The following is a 21,539-nucleotide window of genomic DNA, read 5'->3' as shown; positions in this document are numbered from 1 at the left end:
GAAACATCAACTAAGAGTTAACACAACATTGCTGGTTTGAAGAAAACGTGTGTGTTTGTGTGTGTGTGCGAGTGTGTGTGTGTGTGTGTGTCAGGTGCAAGTGTGGTGCGAGTGTGTGTGTGTGTGTGTGTGTGTGTGTTCCTCACTGAGTCTGTCCATGATCTCTTCATCGGTCATCTTGCCCTTCCTCTTCTGTCTATCGGCTGCCCTGGAGGCTGCGTCTCCCTCCGGGGGGGGGAGGGGCTCGATCACAGACTTGGTGTACACCTGACACACCACAGGATGACATGACATCAGCACACACCTGTACACACACACACACCTCGTTCTAGCTGATAGTCTGGACTTGGTTGGGTGGGTGATAATATAAGGCGTGGAGCTGACAACATTGGTCCCTGTTGGCGACTTACTGATTTTGTGTGCTCTGGCCGCGGTGCCACGATCGGGGGCGGAGCTTCATCATCGTCATCCTCGTCACCGTCCTTACCACCTGAGGGGGAGGCCTCAGAGCCCTGCTTACCTGGCTGTAACACGCACACGCACACACACACACACCTGACCTTATATTACAGCGACACACACAAACACCACTTCAATATTGGAATGTCTAATCTATGGCTGTGCGTTGAAGTATTATCCTCTTCTGTTTTGATCTCATTCTCTTTTAAAAAAAAATGTCTTCCTATAATTCCCATTGTGTTGCATCCCTGTATGAAATGTACTACAGTATCTAAATGAATTTGATTTGATTTGATACTCACCGACTGTGCGTCTTTGTCTGTGAGAGAGAGGGAGAGAGAGAAAGTGAATTACAAATATATGAGAGAGAGAAAGACAGGTAGGTAGAGAGAGAGAGAGAGAGAGAGAGAGAGAGAGAAAGAGACAGAGAGACAGAGGGAGGCTGAAACAGAACGAGGGAGAGCTAAAGAGAGAGACAGACCTGAGGAGGAAAAGCTGAGGTATTTCTGTTTTCCACTGGTTGAGTCGTAAAACTTGAGAATGTCGAGGACAGCCTGAGGATTCTGCTTCTGCTCCGATTTACTGATGTTGGAGGTCTGCAGGAGACGAGCCCACTGCTCTGGCATGCCCTACAATCACACACACACACACGGATTAATACACACATGGATTACACACACACACACACACACACACACACACACACACACACACACACTTACAGTAAACTCTCCTGTGACTGCATCAAAGCCCACATGGATGGTGTGTTCGAAGTCTGAGGGTGAGGATATCTCTGGCCTCTCCTTATCACGTTCCTTCTTCCTGCCTCCTGGGGGGAGAGGCCAATTTCAAAGGTTGAATTGATTGAATTAAAATGGATGCAGTATGTGTGTGTGTGTGTGTGTGTGTGTGTGTAAGATTTAGACTGCTGGGAAACAGGCCTATCAGGCCAATCATTTGGCATTGTGATGGTGACTGATCAAGTTAAGTGTGACAAGGACCATGAAACCGATTAACATACAGGTTGGTATGACACAGTAATGATTAACATAGCTCTGACCACTCTACTGGACCCAGAGTATGGACTGCGTGTGCATGTGTGTGTGTGTGTGTGTGTGTGTGTGTGTGTGTGTGTCTCACCCTTCTCAGAGGCAAACATGGAGATTATCTTGTTTCTTTTCCTTTCTTCTGGGACAGAGGGCAGGGGCCGAGAGCTGTGATTGGCTGACAGAGGGTCCTTGGCTCCTCCTCCTTGGCTGCTCATCCTGACAGGGGGGGCGGGGGGTTTGTCCTCACACACTCCGCTGTCACACATCTACACACACTTACACACACCTACAGAGAGAGAGAGAGGGAAGTGTTTGAAACACACATGTTTGATACCATTCCATCACTGTCACACATCTACACACACTTACAGAGAGAGAGAGAGAGAGAGAGAGAGAGAGAGAGAGAGAGAGAGAGAGAGAGAGAGAGACCACCGTCACATCCATACACACCCAAAAGAGAAAGAGAGATGCTGCTACCAGACATGGACACCTGACTACAGAGGGAGACACATGCTGTCACTGTCAACAGACTGACAGCTACTAGACGACAACGTTTGGGAGCAAACAGAAACTGTGTGACAAAAGTGTGTGAAGGAAGCAAAAGTTCTGCTGGCCAACTGTAAGTCAATGAATGGTTTGGCGTGTTGGGTCTCGTTCCCACTGTGTGTGTGTGTGTGTGTGTGTGTGTGTGTGTGTGTGTGTGTGTGTGTGTATGGGCTGTGGTGATGTGAAATCTTAGTCGCGCCGTAGAAGAACTGGATATCAGCAGCTCATGTCCTAATAAGGTCATAGACGAGCTTGTCTGACACCTTTTCACCTGTCCTAAACACACACACACAGACACACACTCATATATCTACCACAGCACAACCTCTTCCTGTCGCACAGACAGCAGAGAGACAGAGAGTAGACAAAGAGAGATCTCAAGTAGAGACAATCATCAACAGGAAACAGGACATACAACTTTTTTTGTCACTTCCTGTGTCTGACCCGGTCGACACCAACTCAGCAAAAAATCGGTGTTTACATTTTGGTCAGGTAAACCAGAGCAGGCTGACTGGACTATCGAGTTCTACTACTGTATCGAGTAGTTCTTTCGGGATTCCAAATTCTCACTGTTTCCTTTCCAAATTGAGTAGCCAAAATGGTGCAGATGTATTTCAACACACCATTATGCATGTAGTTTTGATAACAGTGACTTTTACACCATATTGTTGAGGTCAAAGAAACTCTTGGGTCGGGATGTCTTTTTGTTCAAGCAGGGTATGACAGAAAATAGCATATGAAACATTTGCTACCAAAGCAGGCCTCCAGGATCACTTTTTCCTAAGGACTGCTTGATTTCGGCAACAGTGAAAACACGGCAACGACTCGTCACTCGCCCATTGGTTGCCGCTTTAAGGCTGTAACTTGGAACACAATCACAATCTATGAACACGATCAAGACATGTTTCAATTAGCTGATGGGGTTGGATCAATATTTACTTTTGCGACAGAGGATCCCAAATGGCTTTCTTTGGGTAATCCCAAATATTTCAACCCGATTTCGTGTAATGCCCCTCTGGGCATGAGCAACTGAGGATCATGTTGCAAATGTAAAAGGGGACAAGACAAGCTAATTAGTCCCGCGCTGTACCATTGCCTTCTCTAGTACCTGAACAAGCCTACTGTCACCACCACGCCCCCCGTACTTACCCCTCTGTCCTCTCCTCTGAGGTTTTCAGAAGAGCAGGTAAACACAAGCGCCACTTCAGCTGTGTTCCTCAGTGAACATGTGAGTGTGTCTGTCTTTATCTATCCGTGTCTCTCTCTCTCTCTCTTTCTCTCTCTCTCTCTCTCTGTCCCTCTGCAGGTCTTTGCAGGCTGGCTCATTCCTCAGTGATCTCTAACGTGGCGAGTGCAGTCATGCCACAGCCCAGCATAGTTACGCCCAGCACAGAGGCATGCATAGTATCTAGCAGTGGTGTGAGTGTGTGTGTCTGACAGGGTAATGGGTATTTGTGTGTATGTGACTGTGGGTGTGGGAGTGGGAGTCAGGTGTGTCGGGTGTGTGGCGTGTGTGTGTCGTGTGTGTGTCGTGTGTGTCTCTAAAAGAGTAATGGGTGCTGGCTGGCTAAGCTGAGACTTGTCTCCAGGAATTCCATGGCCCCAGGGCAAGGTCTGGGGATGGGTGTGGTCTCCTGACGATTGAGGCATCAGAAATACTGGCTGGGGTGCAGTCCCAGCCTGAAACAACCCCTAGCCACTAGACCTAATCCCTTGACAAACACTTGTGTAGCCTTAACCGAAAACAACAGTGATATGGTCAACACAAATCCACATAACCTATCATATGCCACATCACCACATTGTATACCTACTTATCCCCATTGCTTTTTATAAAACAACTATATTTATAACTATAACTAAATAACCCCTAGATGAGTGGGCAGGGGTTGTTGTTTCTGGACGGGGTCCATCTTTCTCCTCTGTGTGTGCACTTAGCCTAATTACACCTCATGGATAACACCAACCCATTGCTAAATCCACTAGAGGAAGTGAGCACACAAAGAAGACATTGGAACCAAACACACCACCACACTGCATCAACTACCACCTGCTTGCTCTTCTCTACTACCCTCTGCAGCCATGACATGACAGGTACAGTACATCTACATGGAGCAGATGAAGCTGTGTCCTTTCTATTCTCTTTCTATTTAACATTTTACTCCTTCTTTTTGCAAAGGCTAGTCTCTTCCCTGTCTGGCTACACACTATTCCCTCTGTGTTCATAGGCCAACATCATCCCTCAGTTTCTGTATCAAGGTTCCTCCTAGTCTCAACAAACTAGGCTACTGCTTGTTTCAGTACATTCTACTCACTTCGTCCCTACACTTTAATTTCCTTCTGTCTCTACGGAAAACACACATCCTCATCCTGGAACTCCCAGAGGGTCACACGGCTATACTGACCAATTAGACGGAAGCAAACAGAACCAAGGAGCTGTTTACAGGAAGTGAGCAGCAGCCTTTTGTGTTCAGCTTCTATAAAAGGAAATACTGCAAAGTACTTCCTGGAAGGAGAACCCCCCACACACACAAATCAATGAAATAGCTAGTGATCTCCACTTCAACACAGAATAGACGTCCCGTAGGCATCTTTACGAGCCTCCACACAAACTACTGCTGCAAGTGATGAATGACAGCATGAATGACTATTGAATGACATCATCAATCATCTAATGATGAGGGATCTGACAACCTGTATGGTGACAGCTCCACTCCCCTCCCCAGAATAAGTCAACAGACTGCTACTAGGCTAGCTGGTTAGCACTTGCTTCTGCTGGCAGAAGACAAGCAGCCGGGCTAGCATAGCAGCTAGTTAGCTAGCTAGCTGTTAATATGGCTGAGACCAGCATGCTTACTGTAATAACTAACTACAGTAACCTCGAATCACTTTGACAATAAACGTTGTTATCATAGCATAGTAACTTACTGGTAGATGGCCAGCTAACTCGCTAGGTCGGTGCAGTGTGTACGCTGCCTTTCTCTCACCTGATGTCAGACACAAACTCTCGTAGAACTCCTGGAACTTCCCCCGCCTCTTCTGACGCTCACACTACTCAACACTGATTTGATGCTGAGATTTAATTGAAATTGTACAACACGGTTTAGGGAATTGAAGGTTTTCGATCTAACAGTGTTTTTTGTGTTGTTTTTTTTGTAGTGGCTTTCTCACACCGGGAAGAGCCAGACTAGTGGAGCGGAAACGGAACCGCGAGCCGCAGCCCAGGATCCGAACCTCGCCGTCTCCTTCAACCTCATTGGTCAGAAATCAAACCGAGAAGAAAGCGACAAAGCATCTGAAGAAGAAATCCATTTGGCAGGTCCGTTGTTATCTTTCTAGCGAGTTGACCGCTCAGTGAGCTAGCGCCTGTACAGCCAACTAAACCTGCAAAGTTTTAAATAGCTGAGAATTCATGTGAATCAATGCCATCTGTATTGTTTTACACTTTAGCTAGTGCTAGCCGAGGCAAGGTTAGCACGCGCCTATTATTGGCTGACGGTTAGCTACGTCTGCGAGCTAACCACTGCGTATGCACGTTCTGGTGAAATGTGAACTTATTTTTTTATGACTTATGCATCATTAATTGGCTTGTGTTATCCTGCAAATAAGTCTAGGAAATCAGTTTGGTTGCATGCTAAATCATCATGTTTCGTCATTTCTAGCTATGACTGGAAAGCTGCTGACAAAATGAGCTCTCCAAATCTGTGACGCACCTGTGTCAACTGCTAATTATTTGAGACTTTGTGCAGAAACGTCCCCTAGCCCCTTCGCCCTTGACAGTTGCCCTTTTTCATCTTTATAAGCAAAATTCCGCGAAGCATACAAGACAAGCTGGAGCCACTAACATTTTGCATTTAACAGTTACTTATCCAATCATTTTAGATTCATACATGAAAAAAAAAAAACTCCAACCCCTACTTAGCAAGCCAAGTCACCGAATCAGCCAATGTCAAATAACATAAGCTGTCTGTCTGTCTGTCTGTCTTACAGGTACCATGCAGTCTAGTGGTCGGCGGTTTGGTTGGATGGGACTTCCTTCCACCTTGGACCTGTGGTCAGAAACGGAGACACTCTCCCAGGCCATTCGAACCCCGTCAACAGGGGAGGAGCCAGAGCCAGATAATGTTCTATTTGGTACATTACAAGGCACTGTTGTGGGCCTGCGGTACTATACTGGCGTGGTGAGTATTGACAGGGGGTGGACAAGCATGAGTAATGGACGACATCTGGGTGTTGCACACAAATAACATTTTAATGTGAGACTCATAGCTGTGTTATCCCAGTGGGTTAAAGCCCAAGCAATAGCTCAGGAGGTTAACTCACCATGGCAGAGTAGTTGACCATGATGGATTTGATAATGTAATCTCCATTAGTGTTGTGATGTTACTAGTGTGGTAATGGTTGGGTTGCAGTTACTGTGGGGCTTGAATCAGCAACCCAGTGGAAAGATGTCTCTGCAAAGTGGTGTGTGTTAGCTGTGTGTGTGTGTGTGCGCGCGCGCATGTGCATGTGCATGCAGGTGAACAGAGGGGAGATGGTCTCTCTGGTACGACAACCCAACAACCAATACGACCGCAACGCCGTCATGGTGGCCAACGTTTACGGCAGCCAGGTGGGACACATCAAACGCGAGCTGGCTGCAGCTATGGCTCACGTCATGGACAACAACCTGGCCAGAGTGGAGGGGTGAGTGGATCATTCTGGAAAGAGAACGGTGAGCAACGCTATGGCAGGGTGATGTGAACGTGTATGTGTGTGTGTGTGTGTGTGTGTGTGATTTTAGGGTGGTCCCGTCGGCGGTGAATAATATGTTCACCATGCCAGTGCTGCTGTCCTTCTGGGGGAGAGAAGAGAACAAGGACGCTGTACTGAAGAAGCTTGGAAACCACGGCTACAGACTTGGGCCTATGGGTACGCACACACTGGGGGAGGACATTAGTCACACACACACACACACACACTTCGAACACACAGGTAGCTACTACTAATATGGGCCACAGTTAATTTTGTGCTTGTGTGTGTGTCTCCGTCCCAGTTGTAAAAGGGAGCATGGTTCCAGGTAGGGGTAGCGGTTCCCGCGCTCCGTCCATGAAGTCCATCCCACTCACAGCTGAGGAGGTAACATACAGTAGAAACCTATCATGTACACTAACATACACTATTAACATGTCAATTCATCAAATGTATTTGTATAGCAGTGCAATATAGCTCTTAGAACAGCAAATTCATGAAAAAAAAGTGGATGGAGTTGTAAAAAACTTTGTTGACAGCTAACTAGCACACAAGAGACAGGCAGAGCAGAAGTGTCTGGGTGACATGTAACATGTACTCTATATGAATGCATCATCTCTTCCTTAAGCTGGAGAACGCGTTTGACCGTCTCTTTGAGAACTTGGTGGAGGATAAGAATGGAGAGAAAGAAGCCGCAGAGGTCAGAACTCATAGCTCATCATGTCTGAATTTGCTGATACGATTTCTTATCTTGTCTGTCCATCATCTTAAAGACCTGTGTGTGTGCGTGCGTGTGCGTGTGTTTCTTTCTGCAGGCTGTGTGTACTCCCCTCATGCCCCACCAGAAGCAGGCTCTGAGCTGGATGTGTGTGTGTGAGAACAGTTCGGTGTTGCCCCCATTCTGGGAAGAGAGAGGGGCACTCTTCTACAATACTCTCACTTACTCCTCCGTTAGGGAGCGACCCCAGAGGTCCCGTGGGGGAATTCTGGCTGATGACATGGGACTGGTGAGACCACCCAACACATGCACAAACAAACAAAAACAAAACACACTCAAGTCAACATACTCACCAAATACATACACTTGCTAACCACACACACACACACACACACACACACACACACCCTAATCATGGTTTTGTTGTTCTTCAGGGGAAAACATTGACCACCATCGCTCTGATCCTCACCAATTTCCACCAAGGGAAACCGCTGCCCCTTGAGAAGTGTGTAAGTGTACTTATCAGAAGTGTCTACGTTGGTTGGTCAGGTTATGTCCACACTGTGTTCTCTAGTGTGATTGAAATATCTGATGTGTGCGTTTATCTCTGTAGGAGCAGCCCTCTCGTCACCCGAAGACCTCTACTAGGGCTGGGAAGAACTCAACATCTAAAGGTGACAACAGAGAGATAGAGAGTGTGTGTGTGTGTGTGTCTTGGCTCATTGGACATGACAGGAAATAGTGTGTGTACTGTATGTGTCTGACTGTCCTCTCTCTCTCTCTCTCTCTCAGGGAAAAGTGGAGAGGGGGATCACACAGAAGAGCCAGCTGAGGTGGTGTGTGTGAAGGAGGTGGTGCCACCCAAGAAAGGTAAAGTGTGTGCTGTTGTGCGTGCGCAATCTCCCATGTCATCATCTGCTTCATGAATGCTTTATCTGTCCTCTCCCAGCTAAGGGCAGCTCCAGTAAAAGGGCGAAGAGCAGCACCTCTAAGAAAGGTAAAGTGTGTGTGTGTGTGTGTGTGTGTGTGTGTGTGTGTGTGTGTGTGTGTGTGTGTGAGGTGGAGGGGTGAAGGAGATGAATGATTTGTAGTTTGAGATGCAGTGCAATGGCGGTGTGTTCTGCAGTAATCCAAAAGGTGTGTCTGGGTCCGTAGAGGTTGCTGCATTGCAGGAGGATCAGGTCTTTGCTGCAGTTCTGAGTGGGTTAACAGAGGGAGGCCCTCCACAGAAGAGGACACCTGGTGAGTTCCGTGTGTGTGTGTGTGTGTGTGTGTGTGTGAGTGAGTGAACCGCAGTTGGTTTATGGTCGGTGTGTTAACCTGTTAGTTAAAATTCACCTTCTGTTTAATGAGACACAGAAAGTAAGTGTGTGTGTGTGTGTGTGTGTGTGTGTGTACGCGTGCAGGAGTAGAGGCCACCCTACCAAACAGTGCGGAGGACCCAGCAGCCAGAGCCACTCTCATCCTCTGCCCTATGTCTGTACTCAGCAACTGGCTGGTGAGCACACACACACACACACACACACACACACAACCACTCTCACGTCTGTACACTCACTCTCACATACATCAACTCATCGTGTTGGTTGAATCCCTCCTGTGTGCAGGACCAGTTTGAGCAGCATGTGCGAGGAGACATGAAGCTGAGCGTCTATCTGTACTACGGCCCGGAGCGCAACAGAGACCCGAGCTTCCTGTCCAAACAGGATGTGGTCCTCTCCACCTACAACGTGCTGTCTGCAGACTACGGGGTGGGTGTGGAGGGGGGGGGTGGCTAACGTTAGCGCCGCTCTGACGTGCACTTGTCAGAGGTTGACGTGTCTTTTATAGTACGGGTGAGAGTAAAAACAGCGCCCCGTTGACGGCTTGTCTCGGTCGAAACCTAGAACAGACCTTAACCTCAACCAAACCCTTAACCCTAACCACGTTTTAACCTATTCAGAAATACAACATCGGTTTGCTGATCAGGCATGTCCCCTTTAGTTTTCACCTCATAGGATTCTATCCATTTTGACACAGTATTGCTATCCTAGACACCAGACAATGCTGGCTTAAGTCTTTTGCCCCCCATTACTTGAGTGTTTCAATCCTTTAGTATCTTTACCATCTCTCTCAACCCCCCCCCCCCCCCCCCCCTCTCTCTGTTTCCCAGGGCAGTGGCAGTGGGAGTCCCCTCCATGCAGTCAACTGGCTGAGGGTGGTTCTTGACGAGGGACACGTGATCCGCAACCCCAACGCTCAGCAGAGCAGAGCGGTCCTAGAGCTGTGCTCAAACCGCCGCTGGATATTGTCAGGTACACACACACACACACACTCTCTTCACTGTATACTGCCACATGTCCTGGTAGTAGGATTCCTTATTCTGTGTGTGTGTGTGTCTGTGTCTGTGTCCAGGCACCCCTATCCAGAACAGTCTGAAGGATCTGTGGATGCTGCTGGCGTTCTTGCGTCTGAAGCCGTTTGATGTGAAGGAGTGGTGGAACAGGGTCATACAGAGACCCGTCACACAGGGGGACAGGACCGGCCTGCAGTGAGTGGCCATTAATCAAAATTCACACTTAGAATAAAGGCTTCCTGAAACAGCTAATGGTGATCTAAACAAACAAATGAACCTTTTATTTTTTATACTGCTATGGCCCTTGAGATGGACTTTTAGATGTTCATAGTGTTATCGAATGAAGATAGCCACATACAGTGGCATAAAATGTAAATTTTATCTGTAAGTATTTGCTGTGTGTGTAGGAACCTGCAGGCCTTGGTGAAGTGTGTGACGCTGCGGCGTACCAAGGCCAGCCAAGTGTGTGGGCGCCCCCTGGTGTCTCTCCCAGAGAAGACTGTGTGTGTGGAACACGTGACGCTCACAGACACGGAGAGAGAGGAATATGAGCTTGCTCGCACGGAGGGACGGACCACCATCAGCAGGTACACAGCCGCGTGTGTGTGTGTGTGTGTGTGTGTGTGTGTGAGGGGATTGTGCGGCAGAGTAACTGTGTCTATGTTTTTTCTTTTTCTTCTATTCATTGAGTTTTTCAAAGTTTTACATGTAGGACATCATTTCACAATGTGTGTGTGTGTGTACTTAGGTATGTAGCAGAGGGGAGCGTTCTCAGGAATTATGCTGATGTCTTAGCCATATTGGTGAGGCTCAGGCAGTTCTGCTGCCACCGTGACCTGCTGGGCAAGATCATCACAGACTTAGGTAACACACACACACACACACATACCATGACTAGAACATTCTAATTTATTTTCGGAATGGAATGTTGTCTCTGAACTTTTGGTGCCCCACATTAAAATTCTCTCTCTCTGACATCCTACCCTCTCCCTCTCCCTATCTCCCTCTCACTGCAGGTGAACCTGCGACCCCAGCTGAGTTGAGGGAGCGTCTGATCGAGAAGCTGAGGCTGGTGTTGGCCAGCGGTTCTGATGAGGAGTGTTCCGTGTGTCTGGACTCCATCCGCCTGCCCGTCATCACACACTGTGCCCACGTGTACTGTCGACCCTGCATCGCTCAGGTCATCAGGAGCGAACAGGTACGCCACCGTCTGCTCTGGAAAATAAGGGTTGTGACTGGAAAATGAATTGCATCTTGAAACACACAACCCTCTCTTTCTCTATTCCCCCCCCCCCCCCCCCAATCTCTGTCTCCCTCTCTTTTCCCCTCTTTGTCTCTCCCCCCCCCCCCCCCCCCCCTCTCCTCTCTCTAGGAACAGGCACGTTGTCCTCTGTGTCGGGGCCAGATCAAGGGCAGTGAACTGGTGGAGTTCCCACAGGAGGTAGAGGAGGAGGAGAACAGACACTCACAGACCGGGAGGACCAGCTCAAAGGTAACACGCACGCACACACATTAGTGCATAACCCAGACCCACTCTTGTCATCTAACAGTCTCTCAGTTCCCAGCTAACTTGTGTGTGTGTGTGTGTGTGTGTGTGTGTGTGTGTGTGTGTGTGTGTGTGTGTGTGTGTGTGTGTGTGTGTGTGTGTGTGTGTGTGTGTTTGCAGGCTGAGGCTCTGATGGCGAACCTGTTCAAGTTGCGCAGTGAGGACAGCAGCATCAAGAGTCTTGTTGTCTCTCAGTTCACACGCTTCCTCACTCTACTGGAAGCCCCACTCAGGTAACACACACACACACACACACACATACTCACACTCTCTGCTGATCCGGTTTGAGCCACAGGTTGTCGATTGTTGATTGAGCTTGTATTCATAGCTATTTCTCTTTTCCTGTTACATCTGCATTCATAGTTTCTCTCTCTCTCTCTCCATCCATCTCTCCTCCAGGGAGGCAGGTTTTAGCTTTGTGCGTCTGGACGGCACCATGACCCAGAAGAAGCGGGCCCAGATCATCCAGGAGTTCCAGAGCCCTGCTCCTGACAGCCCCATGATCATGCTGCTGTCACTCAAAGCTGGCGGGGTGGGCCTCAACCTGACAGCCGCCTCCCGTGTTTTCCTCATGGACCCAGTGAGTGTCAGCCGTGGCCTGTGACATATACACACACACACACACACACACACACACACACACACAGGTTTGGTACATTATGGCACACATGCACGCATATGTACTATACATTAACCTGTGTGTGTGTGTGTGTGTGTGTGTGTGTGTGTGTGTGTGTGTGTGTTCCCCAGGCGTGGAACCCTGCAGCAGAGGACCAGTGTGTGGATCGCTGTCACCGCCTGGGCCAGAAGAGAGACGTCTTCATCACCAAGGTCAGAAGTCAGGCAGGCTAAGGGTTGTGGGTAATGCAGGCTCGGGTAATTTACTGCTGCCCATCACATATATAGAATTCCACTCACTCTGGCATTAGGTCTGTATATCTGTGTGTTACTGTGTATACACTCACTTAACACTTTATTAGGAACACCTGTACACCTTCTCATGGTGGTAATGGTGTGGGGAATGTTTTCTTGGCACACTGTGGGCCCGTTAATACCAATCAATCATCGCTTGAATGCCACAGCCTATTTGAGTATTATTGCTAACGATGTGCTTCATGGCCACAATTTACCCATCTTCTAATGGCTACTTCCAGCAAGATAATGCACCATGTCACAAAGCAAAAGTCGTCTCAAACTGGTTTCATGAATATGACAATGAGTTGTGTGTGTGTGTTTGTGTGTAGTTCATCGTGAAGGACTCTGTAGAGGAGAACATGGTGAGGATTCAGAGGCAGAAGCAGGATCTGGTGGACAAGGCTTTCGGGTCCAAGAACCCCACCGACAAGAAGGCGTCACGCATTAATGAAATCAAAGCCCTTATGGAGCTGTAGACGTCCCTACGTTTGACAACACAAGACTGTTCTTGGAGTTAGGGCATCAGAGATGGTACTCTGTTCCCCATAAAGTGCACTAAATTTGAGCCCTGTAGTTTTGTCATTTGATGGGAACCTTGTTAAGAAATTCCCATTTTGCAGTTAGTTTTGATACTGTTTGTTGTGGAATGTTCTCTCAGCTGTGGGGACAAACACACACACTGTCCATCGTTACATTACCACCACACTGCCCTTGGTTAACAACTCACTCATGATACATGTGTGGTTTCATGTATGTGGGATTTATGTATGTGGGAATAAATGTGACAAACCAGAACGAATAAGTGGTTTATTTCAAACACAGGATAAGTCATGCAAATTACATTAACAACTTACACCTGGAAGGAGAACATAGGAAAATTATTGTGATACAGTAGTAGGGCACACTTTTTTTGTTTGTTACAGAAATCATTAGAACTCAATTCTACTTAATAAACAAACTGAACAGAGGCACAGAACTGAGCTGGAACAGAAGGCTTCACTTCACCAGTCCTCTGAGGTCTTGTACAGGGAGGGAGGTTATAGATAAGGTTACAAGTACAAATAGGTGTATGCAGGGATGGAAGTTAAGCTAGCCCACTAGCCCCAGGCTAGTATTTTTCAGAGCTTGCTAGGTCATAACCCAACAGTCAAAATTTTATGTAGCTGTATATTTATGGGAAATTATAATTGTGTAGACGCTCAGGTATTAACTGAAATATTGTATGTTTTCCCTTTAGCTATGGCATTTTTTGGACTGTGGGCTAGTAGAACATCACCCAGGCCAGTAGAAATTGCTACTAGTCTGCTAGCCTGGTTAGCCAGTGGCCAAAATCCTTAAGTTCCATTCCTGGGGTCTATGGGGAGACCCCTCCACGCTGAGGCTGAGGTGTGTAGTTGTGAGGAAGACTGTTGGTGTGTTCCAATTTCCTCACTCACTCACCCTAACTCCGATTAGCCTTTGTCTTGACTATGTCGTAACATCTCAGAGCTGAGGGTAAGTCAACAGAGCAGTGACTGAGTTAGAGGATTGGAACAGTGTGAGGGCTGGTGGGGAGGCTGGTGGGGATTGGCAGCAGCAGGTAAGGTTATCCTTAGGCCAAATCTCAAAAGACTTCCCTTGCTTCCTCGCCTCCTTCTCAAAACGGTCTGAAGCTTACTCTCCCCCAGGTTTAGAGAGAGGACACAAGGAATCAAGGACAGACGTTTTAGATTCGACCTTTGAGGTGATTGGCATCAGTAAGTGAGGTTTTTGTAAACAGTGAACGTCGGTAAGGCAGTTGGTCACACTACAGAGAAGAATTGGCGAAAACAGACAGGATGTGGCGAAAACAATTCCTCTCTAGGGCAGAGACTAAAGTTCTACCGTGGGTTTCACTTTACAAAACCTTCCTCCTTTTTAACAAGCAGAATCACAGAACTTAACATGCAGAATATGAGTATACAGAGAGAGAACGAGAACACTGGGCTTTACATTATGACTTATTATACACACAGCTCATCACACTTAACAGTTCTTCCATTTTGGAGTGAAATACTTAGTTAACCCACACACAGTTCCTTTCTCCCTTTTAAGAGCACAACTACCCTACACACAGTTCCTTCCTCCCCTTTAAGAGTACAACTACCCTATGTTTGCCACTATTAGGCTTTGTGGAGTGAGTTAGAGCTGGAGTGAGACTAACACTGGAATCACAGTGAGTTGGGTCAATTGGTAGGACTTCTACACTGAGTGGGTGAGCTGCATATTAGTGAGTTGCATAGCTGCATTAGACTGGACTAAACACTGGAGCAGAGGAACTAGTCCGTCTAGTCCAGAAACAAACTCTTCCCCTCGTTCCTTTGTAAGGACTGGACAATTCTATGCTAGTGCTGACGTGATGGTGAACAGATGTTAACCAAAGTTCATTGGAAGGCTGGTTGGAGAGCCATAAATATTTTTCTCTCACCTTTCTGATTTCATCAGATCTGCAAACACTGCACAGATAAAGGGAGAGGGATAAGAGTTGTTCCTGGACCAGGGCCACTTGCACGCACACACGAGACTAAGAAAAACTTTTTTTGACCAGCATCACATCGACAGCCCGACTTGGTAAAAACCTAACCATAAACCAATTTTAACCTCGTTGGAAATTCAACATGGCTTTGCTGGTCAGTTTGCTGGTTTTCCCCCCACAGAAACACACTCCAACAGGAAACAGAGAGTGAGGACCAGGATGCACTTTGGCGTTTTAATTCGTAATTCTCCACCACAAGCTCTTCCAATTGGTCGAGTGGCGGTTTGAGCCATCTCTGGCCTGTGATAGGTGCCCCCTCTGTCTGCCCGTCCCCCCCACCCCTTGACCCCTACTTGAGGAAGGAGTCGAGTTTGCGTTGGATGTGGTCGAAAGAGTCGTCGCCCATGTAATCGGCCTGGCCCGCCTCCCACCGCTGCTTCCTCTCCTCAGACGAGACCAGGGGGGCAGCGGGAGGGGGGGGCGCCTGGATCTCACGCGCTCTGTCACAGATCTCACTCTATTGGAGAGGAGAGAGAGAAAAACACATCCAGAGGATTAGACAGAATAACGCTAGAGTGGACGGACGGACACACACACACACACACACTCTTTCTTACCTCAGTGATGCCGGAGTGAAAAGGAGTGTCTCCGTAGGCCAGCTGTAGTGACGGGAGTACAGAGGAGAAGACTTCCCACCACATGACCAGGTAGTCAGGGTGCAGCTGGCAGAGGTCAGGGGGCAGAGAATGACCTTTGACCTGGCCACTCTGGGGGTCGTACGTGTAGTTCCATGGCTTCACTTTCCCCAGGAAGTGCACCACTTTGGCTTCACGCCCGTATCTACACACACACAGTGAGGGTTTGTCAGTCTGAGTGTGTGTGTGTGTGGTACAACTGAGAGTGACACTGGAATAGTGTACGGAGCAAAGTGTAATTAAGGCTCAGTATAGCTGTTCTATTTTGGGGCTGGTCAAGTCTGGTCCACTCCTCTACAGTAACTCAACACCACACACACACTTTCAACTGACCTTGGCTCATCTTTCTCTCTAGACACAAACTCACTCTCTCTCTCTCTCTACACCCATCATTCAAACAAAAACACCTTATTACAGCTGAGGGCAGGAAGCCAGGCTAAAATAAGATGTGAAATAAACCTGTGTGTGTGTGTGTACTGACTGTTTGAAGGCCGGTAGATAGGAGTAGATGGCGATGCTGCTGAGATTGTAGATGAAGGGGAGGTGCTTAGAGATGTCTGCTGTGGCCCAGGTATTGAAGAAACTGTTGAGAACACCCTGGTCTCCACCTGAGGACAGACAGACACACATAAAATGGACACATACCAGGTCAGTCAAAGCAGAGTGTGGGTTCATTAGCGACAAGTTTATGACGAACAGAATGTCTCTGAAGCCTACCATATCTGACCTTTCCCTTGCCTGAGTGCACACAGGCACGCACCTCTCTCTGATGTATAAATAGTGACTTTAGGAGGGTGTTGACAGAAGAACCTAAGGAAATTGCAGAGTTGACGCAATGTATGGCGCAACCCCTCAGTCTATGGGACGGGCACACACACACACACACACACACGGAAGTCTCAGTGTGAGGCGCACACACACGGTAGTCTCTGTAATTAACAACACTGAAAGCAGCACACAAAGGGCAGGGGTGAGCTCTGAGCTGACAGACAGGACAGGTCTGTTTGGTTTACTCTGGGTGGGGGGACCGTTGGTGACTGACAGGAGGGCAGAGTCTGAAGTGATGCAACCTGTTGTTATCTACTCCCCTACAGCCCCCCCACCAGACCTCATACTACTGAGGGAGACGAGGAGCAGGAGGGTCAGGGAGGAGAGTATAGGGGAAGGGAGGAGAGGAGGGTATAGGGGAAGAGAGGAGAGGAGGGTATAGGGGAGGAGGGAAAGAAAGGGATCAAGGAGAGGAAGGGATTAAAACAGAGAGACTGTGCACGAGAAACTCGTCAGTGAGAAAGGGCTGTGGAGAGAGAGAGAGAGGGGGGGGGGTGGGGTGACTGTCTCACCGTCAAAGCTGCCATTCTCAGTGCAGAGCGTGAGCAGCTTGTGGTGCGTCTCATTGGAGGGTTTAAACACAAACACTCCTGAGTTGAAGCAGTCCGGCCAACCAGGGTCGGGCGCCGCCGATAGCTCCTCCCTCTCAAACAGCTCATCTATGTTCGACAATACCTGTACATGTATGCATAAATATACATTAACATATACTAGGACATCATTGAACCCCAAACACAGGGATGCACAGTTGCAGCATCCATGACCATACACACTTGCTAGTAATATGTACTCACCAGTGTGTGTGTGTGTGTGTATAGTTTGTACTCACCAGTGTGTCAGCGTCCATGAACACACACTTGCTGTATTGTGTGAGTGTCCAGCAGTGCAGCTTGGTGAAGGTCACTCCCAGGTCAGGCCGCTTCATCAGAGCCAAATGAGCCACGTCGGCAGAGTCCAGAATATCCACCACACGCACCTCGTCATAGAGAGATCGCAAAACAGCCCTGCCAACCACACAGACACAGTTGTATCCTGCACAAGAGTGTGGGAGTATGCAAGTGTGTGTGTGTGTGTGTGTGTGTGTGTGTTACCTGCAGGGCTCTGCTACATGCAGTCCAATCAGAGCCACCAGTTTCTTTGTGGTTTTATGGTTGCGTAGCGACCAGCCTAGAACCATTGCTCCTTTGGCATAGTTGTCGTTTGTGGCCAGCGTCACAAATGCCTGGTCTGGTCGGTCAGAGAAACACACAAACACACACAACTTACATACCAATCTAAGTGACACTGAAACATTTCACCAGAAGTCAAGAGATGTCCCTCCAAGTAGATATGTACTTTCAGAAAAGTCCTACCCCGCCTCTGCCCTTAGCCCCTCTGTCAAGAGTGCTGCATTCTGTAGGCCTACTATAAGGGTCAGAGCAGGTGGATTTTGGTGGGAATGTCAAACGAGTTCTTCATGCGCACGGCGACCCTGCGTTTCCACTGCTGTGCATGTCTCGTTTCCATTTTAATGCCAGATTAAGAAGCCTATTTGTGATCTCTGGATCCTAGAATACAGCAAATAATCCAGTCTGACACACACGGCACGGGGGCCCAAGCGCAAGGCCACTGTTGCGCACGTACGCACAGACCTGCCTGCTGCAGCAGATTTCGCCATCAACACAACAAGCACACGATGTCCCTTTCAGACTTCACCGACATTTCAGACGCTTATTCAATATTACCTCTTATGCAGCCTATAAATTAATCAAATCAAAATGGAAGGGCTCACGGAATGGACGGTGCACAAGTGCAACACGCTAATATAAACTGCGTTGCTCAGAATATTTACGAAGCGGAGACAGGGGTTCCCCGGTGTTCCACATTAATTAACCGACAGTGCGATGTCTTACCCGCCATAGTCCGTATTCAGTGTATCCGAGGTTGGGGAAGCTCAGGAGTTAGTTCGAGTAGTTACGGTACAAGCAGGCAGGCGGAATCAGCTGCGAACAGTCAGAGAAGGAATCAAGTCAGTGGCATTTATTCCGGGTCATGTGACCAATGATAGCACACACGCCCCCCTCAGATCTCTCTCTCTCTCTCGCTCTCTGTCACACACGCGCACACACCTTCAGTTCTCACACAAGAGTTATTCCACGCAATTGGTTCCACAAGGTCAATGCACAATTTAGAAACCACAGATGCAGCCACACGACGAAAATACACTGTTCACAAAATCTAAATAATTATAAATAGTTGTCTTATCTATGGCATGAATGATATGCCTAATGATGGTATTTTCTACTGTTAAAATGATTCGGATCAGAGAGAGATTCTGCGACATACTATTACATATCCTATTGCTCACTCATACTGTAGCCTATTCCTCACTGCCTGCAAGACCATTTACATGATCCTGCAGCTCTTCCTAGTGGCGAAACACTAATCTGCACTTTGAGCTGAGTGAGAGGGCGAGGGAAATACATGCGCCCTGCTGCACCTGTCAAATAGCGCGCGCGGAAATTTACTTTATGTTCTCTAACTCTATATGATGGGGAAGCAATTATGAATTTGTACTAATTATCTCTCATAATACCCATTATATATTATCTCTAATATTATACCAGTAACAATCAACATTATTACTTTCTTATTGTGGAGAGTGGAGACCTTCAAATAATCTCACAATACAATTAAGAATGATTGAATCAAAACATTTTTCAACAGAACAGTGCAATCCTGACTATTTAACTTTTTTCTCAAAAATACATCATAGTGAAATCAATGTATTCTAATTATTTTTAAATTAGTATTTTTTTATTGCATAAGAAAAAGAAAGGATCAGATATGATGCAAGCACCACTATTAGATAGAACCATGTGCCCCCAATTAATTCATCCCTGCCTTAATTGATAGCCACTGATTGGCTAGAGGTCAAGTCTAATGTACTGCTACCACTTAGAGCGGGCGCAGATGGTGAGATGTTCCTAATGAGAGGTCATGTTCGTTTGTCAAATACTAATTCCATCATAATTCGAGATGCAGGTTCCTCTCTGTCTTTTTTCAGACCTGAGAAAAGCACTTGACCTGTCATATTGTCAACATGTAATTCAAAGTTTATCCTCAAGGTGGCACTGCATGTGCCTCCACACTTTTTACTTTACATTTGATTATATAATTGTAATCCTCCTGTGAACATCGTTAAAAGATACGTTTATATGCATTCTGGTTAAAGTTTTATGGGTCGGCAACTTGTGCAACACATGGTTTGAGGGGGTGCTATGTCCTTTTGGTGGTCTCTCTCTCTCTCTCTTTCTCTCTCTCTCTTTCTCTTTCTCTGTATTTCTCTCTTTCTCTCTCTCTCTCTCTCTCTCTCTCTCTCTCTCTCTCTCATTCTTTCTCTCTCCCTCAGCCCTCAGCCACACCCCCCCTTGTTTCCCTCTGTTTCAATCACACTTTAATCTCTCATGGCATTAATGGTGGAATTAAGGTGATTATACTGCGATCATAAAGGAATGATTGTTACATGATAAGGCAAGTAGATATGTCAACTATTCACTATTAGATAACTACACTAGGTCGCTATCAGTTTGATCAGATTGTGTGTGTGTGCTTGTGTGCTTGTGTGCGTGTGTGTGTGTGTGTGTGTGTGTGTGTGTGTGTGTGTGTGTGTGAATAATGTAGGAGGGTTATGAGAATAGCCTCTGGCCAAGGTTTAGTCTGTGACATTAACCACTGTTTCAGGCACAGTGTTCGAGCTAAGCCCCTGGCTGTTAGAGTGAGGACTGGGGCGAGAGCACTGATCTCAGAGCTGTGGTTAGAGAGAGAGGGTAACCAGAGAACCCCTGAGGGCCGGGGAGTGAAACTGGGCTGATCGGGTGTCAGAGAGAACAGACCTGAAGGTGTGTGTGTATCTATCTAGAGACATAGAGGTCGTCATTAAGGTGTGTGTGTATCAAGAGATGGTGCATAGAGGTCTGCATGAAGGTGTGTGTGTGTTTAGAGGCAGCATATAGATAGAGAGTGTGTGATCTTGTGTCTGGGTTTTGGGCCAGAGTGAACTATTGTGTGGGTGTGTTTTGGAGAGTGGGAGAGGCAACGGGTGAAGGGGAAAAGGTAGAAGAGAGGGGCTAAAGGAGAAGATAAAGAGGAGGAGAAGGGAAAGTGAAGAAGGAGGTGATCTACGAGGTGCTTTCCCTCCCAGATCCGGCCTTCCCAACCACCCGGCCCCTGCCCAGTGCTGGATCCTAAACCTCTCAGCCTGCCCGTAAGTGACTGTAAGCTCCTTACTGTTCTACCTCATGACTGTTCTACTGTATGGCTGTTCTACCGAATTACTGTTCTACTGTATCACTGTTCTACTGCTTGACTGTTCTACTGTTTGACTGTTCTACCGTATGACTGTTCTACTGTTTGACTGTTCTATTGTTTGACTGTTCTACTGTTTGACTGTTCTACTCTGTCTACTCTCTATGTCTCAATCTGCAATACTGTAGTAGCCAAGAGTGTGTTACCTTTGACCCTTACATACAACGGCTGACCAGGAACAGAAGAGGGATAACTGTTTTCTTTGGTCTTGCTCAATGATTGTATGACATTTTGGAGGAGAAAGCAAGGGAGAGATGGGAAGGGGGAAGGGTGAAAGAGGTTTTTGATAAGCTGAAAGAATGTTGCTGTTGTTACAGTAAAGTGTTGCTGCTGCTGCTGCTGCTGCTGCAGTAAAGCGGTTCAGTTGCAGCAAAGTGGGGCTATTTTATTAAAGTGTTGTAATTGCTTCTCTGCCTCAGGTTTCAGAGTATTGTCCAGCAGTCCAGGGTGGGGTGTAGGGATACACAGTCCTCATATTTTAAACATGTCTGTGTGTGTGTGCTTGTGTGTGCCTGTCTGTATGTGTGTGCTTGTGTGTGCCTGTCTGTATGTCTGTATGTCTGTCTGTCTGTCTGTCTGTCTGTGTGTGTGTGTGTGTGTGTGTGTGTGTGTGTGTGTGTGTGTGTGTGTACATTTGCGCACTCTTGTGTGTGCATGTATGGGTGGGTGTGTGCATGCATGTGCGTCCGTATGTGTGCGTGTGTGTGCGCGCGTGTGTGTGGGAGAAAACAGATGACACAGCTGAAGAGTTAAATGTTAACTCTCAGACACAGGGCCGCCACGCCTTTCTAAAGCTTCATCGGGGCAAAGGTCTGCTTATCCTGAGAGAGGAGTGACTCCCGAGAGAGACCTCTCGAGCCCTGTGTGACCCTTCCT

The 21,539-nt window shown here is 47.4% G+C and overlaps 3 protein-coding genes across 5 annotated transcripts in view; 1 reads left to right on the top strand and 2 right to left on the bottom strand.

Moving 5' to 3' along the window:
* The window catches only part of LOC310813901 (serine/threonine-protein kinase PAK 2-like), a 9,151-nt gene extending 3,956 nt beyond the window's left edge, over window positions 1–5,195 (bottom strand). Inside the window, exons 1-7 of one of the 3 annotated variants that reach the window (XM_083683074.1) lie at window positions 5,042–5,195; window positions 1,600–1,794; window positions 1,182–1,288; window positions 941–1,088; window positions 762–778; window positions 411–524; window positions 147–267 (exon numbers count right to left, since the gene is read on the bottom strand). In XM_083683074.1, coding sequence (XP_083539200.1) covers window positions 147–267; window positions 411–524; window positions 762–778; window positions 941–1,088; window positions 1,182–1,288; window positions 1,600–1,774 — 682 coding nt within the window. In that variant the 5' untranslated portion in view covers window positions 1,775–1,794; window positions 5,042–5,195. Of the gene's footprint in view, window positions 1–146; window positions 268–410; window positions 525–761; window positions 779–940; window positions 1,089–1,181; window positions 1,289–1,599; window positions 1,795–3,203; window positions 3,344–4,982 lie in introns of those variants that run through there. The other 2 variants (XM_083683075.1, XM_083683073.1) reach the window with 2 other exon arrangements.
* Window positions 5,196–5,255: 60 nt separating this feature from the next.
* On the top strand, window positions 5,256–13,088 carry hltf (helicase-like transcription factor). The gene is made up of 24 exons (XM_083684075.1): window positions 5,256–5,373; window positions 6,045–6,235; window positions 6,574–6,740; window positions 6,838–6,965; window positions 7,090–7,172; window positions 7,414–7,485; window positions 7,601–7,792; window positions 7,938–8,012; window positions 8,117–8,177; window positions 8,296–8,373; window positions 8,453–8,500; window positions 8,659–8,745; window positions 8,910–9,001; window positions 9,111–9,254; window positions 9,656–9,797; window positions 9,898–10,033; window positions 10,246–10,425; window positions 10,587–10,702; window positions 10,855–11,036; window positions 11,211–11,330; window positions 11,505–11,617; window positions 11,784–11,964; window positions 12,135–12,215; window positions 12,629–13,088. The coding sequence occupies exons 2-24, from the start codon at window positions 6,050–6,052 to the stop codon at window positions 12,773–12,775; spliced, it is 2,811 nt and encodes a 936-aa protein (XP_083540201.1). The 5' UTR covers window positions 5,256–5,373; window positions 6,045–6,049; the 3' UTR covers window positions 12,776–13,088.
* A 4-nt stretch (window positions 13,089–13,092) lies between these two features.
* LOC310814585 (glycogenin-1-like) lies at window positions 13,093–18,313 on the bottom strand. Its single transcript, XM_083684076.1, has 7 exons — window positions 18,209–18,313; window positions 17,408–17,543; window positions 17,146–17,320; window positions 16,829–16,991; window positions 15,970–16,096; window positions 15,411–15,633; window positions 13,093–15,310 (listed from the first exon to the last, which is right to left on the bottom strand). The coding sequence occupies exons 1-7, from the start codon at window positions 18,213–18,215 to the stop codon at window positions 15,143–15,145; spliced, it is 999 nt and encodes a 332-aa protein (XP_083540202.1). The 5' UTR covers window positions 18,216–18,313; the 3' UTR covers window positions 13,093–15,142.
* Between the last annotated feature and the right edge of the window lie 3,226 nt (window positions 18,314–21,539).

Source organism: Argentina silus (genome assembly GCF_951799395.1).
Source record: "Argentina silus genome assembly, chromosome: 13".
NCBI classification, from domain to species: domain Eukaryota; kingdom Metazoa; phylum Chordata; class Actinopteri; order Argentiniformes; family Argentinidae; genus Argentina; species Argentina silus.
Note: the sequence above shows the minus strand (reverse complement) of the source record. Positions and strands in the feature narration are given on the sequence as shown.

Excerpts from the sequence above, each read along its gene's own strand:
- hltf (XM_083684075.1), top strand. The coding sequence starts at position 6,050 with ATGCAGTCTAGTGGTCGGCGGTTTGGTTGGATGGGACTTCCTTCCACC. Across the intron at positions 8,374-8,452 it reads GGTGGTGCCACCCAAGAAAG|CTAAGGGCAGCTCCAGTAAA; the intron begins GTAAAGTGTGTG and ends GTCCTCTCCCAG. Across the intron at positions 10,703-10,854 it reads CAAGATCATCACAGACTTAG|GTGAACCTGCGACCCCAGCT; the intron begins GTAACACACACA and ends CTCTCACTGCAG.
- LOC310814585 (XM_083684076.1), bottom strand. Across the intron at positions 16,097-16,828 it reads TGAGAATGGCAGCTTTGACG|GTGGAGACCAGGGTGTTCTC; the intron begins GTGAGACAGTCA and ends GTCTGTCCTCAG. Across the intron at positions 15,311-15,410 it reads TTCACTCCGGCATCACTGAG|AGTGAGATCTGTGACAGAGC; the intron begins GTAAGAAAGAGT and ends CCTCTCCAATAG.